Source organism: Aplysia californica, unplaced genomic scaffold (genome assembly GCF_000002075.1).
Source record: "Aplysia californica isolate F4 #8 unplaced genomic scaffold, AplCal3.0 scaffold00894, whole genome shotgun sequence".
NCBI lineage: Eukaryota > Metazoa > Mollusca > Gastropoda > Aplysiida > Aplysiidae > Aplysia > Aplysia californica.
The window spans coordinates 118744-121263 of NW_004798164.1; the positions used below are offsets into that span (position 1 = coordinate 118744).

Consider the following 2520-nt stretch of genomic DNA (forward strand, 5'->3'; position numbering starts at 1 on the left):
ATAAAAATATAAATGTTAAAAAAGAGAAAAAAAAACCCCAACAAAACAACAACAGCAACCATTTTTAAAAAGTAGCTAAGAATATACGTGTAGTCTTCGGGAGCCTGCATATTTTCAACATCTTGTTTCAAGTAGTGAAGTGCTTGGATATCGAATTTGGCGTGTTTATGAGCTCTTTAAATTGTTCTGCAAAGCTTGAATTCAGGATAACTTGGAACTGTGCAATTTCGGAGAAAGTTTTACCCAAGTCTGAAAGTGCCTAGCTCTGGAGTGTAGCCTATGGATTTGGCTTTACTTTTGATCAACAGAGAACGACTATCGTTAGCCTAGTAATTCCTTTTGAGGACAACGAAGAGCTCGATTCTCTATGTTCCCAGATTTTTAATTTCGTCACTCGTTGATTGCCCAGAAATCCTATTTTCGTAAAATTCGTTACTTTGGTTACTTTCTTTACTTTCTTAACCTTTTTTACTTTCTTACTTTCGCCCCTTTTCCTGATTTTAGTTACTTTCGTTACTTTCGTTACTTTTCGCTACTTTCATTATTTGCGTTACTTTCGTTACTTTCATTACTTTCATTGTTTTTTGTTACTTTAATACCCATGAAACTCTATTTCTCTAACTTCTGTTCCTTTGGTTAAATTTCAATTTCAACGTTACTTTTTACATTTAGTAACTTTCGTTATTTCCGTTACTTCCTTTTTTGACATTACGTTAGTTACACTGCAATTTTTCACAGGGGCGTTACTTCCGTTAATCACTGACTGTTACCTCAGATACTAACTTTCTTGGAACGTTCCTTTTGTTTCGCGTCTATTTTTCAGGAACGTTACTTTCGTTAGTCGTCAACTGTTCTGAAGCTTTACTTTCGTTACACTTCACGTGATCAGGACAGTTGCCTAAATATTCTGGGTTTGTCGGTTTAACTGAAGTGCGCGGCCTGGGATCTGTAACGTCATACAATCATCATCGTCATGTCTTTGGAAACGACCAGTTCTACGACCAAGTACTCCGTCAAGTCGGTCAAGTTCGTCACTGACCGCAGAGAGTCGGAAACGGACGCTGATACCGAGGAAGATTTTTATTCAGTCGATGGTGACATAGATGATGAGGTGAGTATTATTACCGATCCCCCCCTCCCCCTCCCCCGTCCATCTCTCTTTCACCTCTCTCTCTCTCTCTCTCTCTCTCTCTCTCTCTCTCTCTCTCTCTCTCTCTCTCTCTCTCTCTCTCTCTCTCTCTCTCTCTCTCTCTCTCTCTCTCTCACTCTCACTCTCCCCCCCCCGCTCTCTCTCTGTCTCTCTTTCTCTCCTCCCCCCTTTCTCTTTTTCCAATACAAGTCCCTTCCTTTCTCAATGCACACACTTAAAATCAAAATGAAAAGAAGCATTCATGATCAGGCAAGCAAGAAAAGGTGTAAGCAAACGGATTGATAAAATGAATCAGCAATAAAGAAGGAAACAAACTAACATACAAATAAATAAATGGAACCAACAAAAAAACAACAACACAAAAACAAACGGACAGGCACCATAGAATTTCTTCCCCTATCTCTCTACAAAATGCGCCTTAAGTGCTTCCGTTTGTTTATGTGTTATGTTTCTGCTTCTATTTGGAGAAGAAGGTAAACATTAGATCCAGAAACCTGGATATGGTAGACAGCGGAAGCGAAACTGAGAAAAGTTCATTGTTTGGTTTATTGATCTATTTATGTGTTTGCTTGTTAGTCTTAAAGCAATTGGGATTCATTCAAACGAGAATAGAAGCAGAAACATAACACATAAACAAACATAATGCCTAGACTTGGGCCTGGCGCCTGAGAAAATTGTTCATGGTTGCTTTCAAGTTATAAGCGAGCTGATAAATAAATCAAAACACTCTTAAACAGACATCGTTTCTATTTATATAATGGACTGCGAAAGAATTCGAAACGGTATGGGTTTAACATCCATTTCAATAATGTGAGACTATTTTAAAATTAAGTCTCCTTCTCCAATAGATCTGGGCCAACTAGGTGGAGAGCTATACCCCCCCCCTCCCCCAAATTCAGGTTCAGAATTCCCCATGGGGGTTTCGAACGAGGGACATCAAATCTGTAGTTCCACAAGATGTCAGCTTAGCCAACGCGCGTCCACTTACAGATTTCGAAAGTCAAAGAGTTTTCTTTTTTTGCAGATTACGCATGATCATGTTTCCTAACCAGCATGCATTATGCATCGAGGTTTCTTTCTTTACTTCTGTTTTATCGACCAGAGCGTACGTGTTCGGTGAAATCTTGGCAGATTTATGTTGGAGACGTGTTCCTGTTTCTTCTCGTTTTCCCTAAATTGTTCGTGTTTTGTGGCACAGGGATACGTTTGTGTAGGCAACCGCCGAGTGCAAAAGCATTAAGAATTATGTATGCAGGGTGGAACAGAAGGAAGACTGTTTCCTTTCTTGACAAGGCTGTGAAAGAACAGTCAGACAGACAGACAGACTGACTGATTGACCGACCGTCCGACCGACCGACCGACCGACCGAC

The 2520-nt window shown here is 40.0% G+C and overlaps 1 protein-coding gene across 1 annotated transcript in view; it reads left to right on the top strand.

The window, feature by feature from the left end:
• Window positions 1-641: 641 nt before the first annotated feature.
• LOC101854908 overlaps window positions 642-2520 on the top strand; it is a gene marked incomplete in the record, with an annotated part of 92697 nt that continues 90818 nt past the window's right edge. Inside the window, 1 exon segment of the mRNA XM_013089202.2 lies at window positions 642-1111. Within this exon segment, the coding sequence (XP_012944656.1) occupies window positions 974-1111 (138 nt within the window).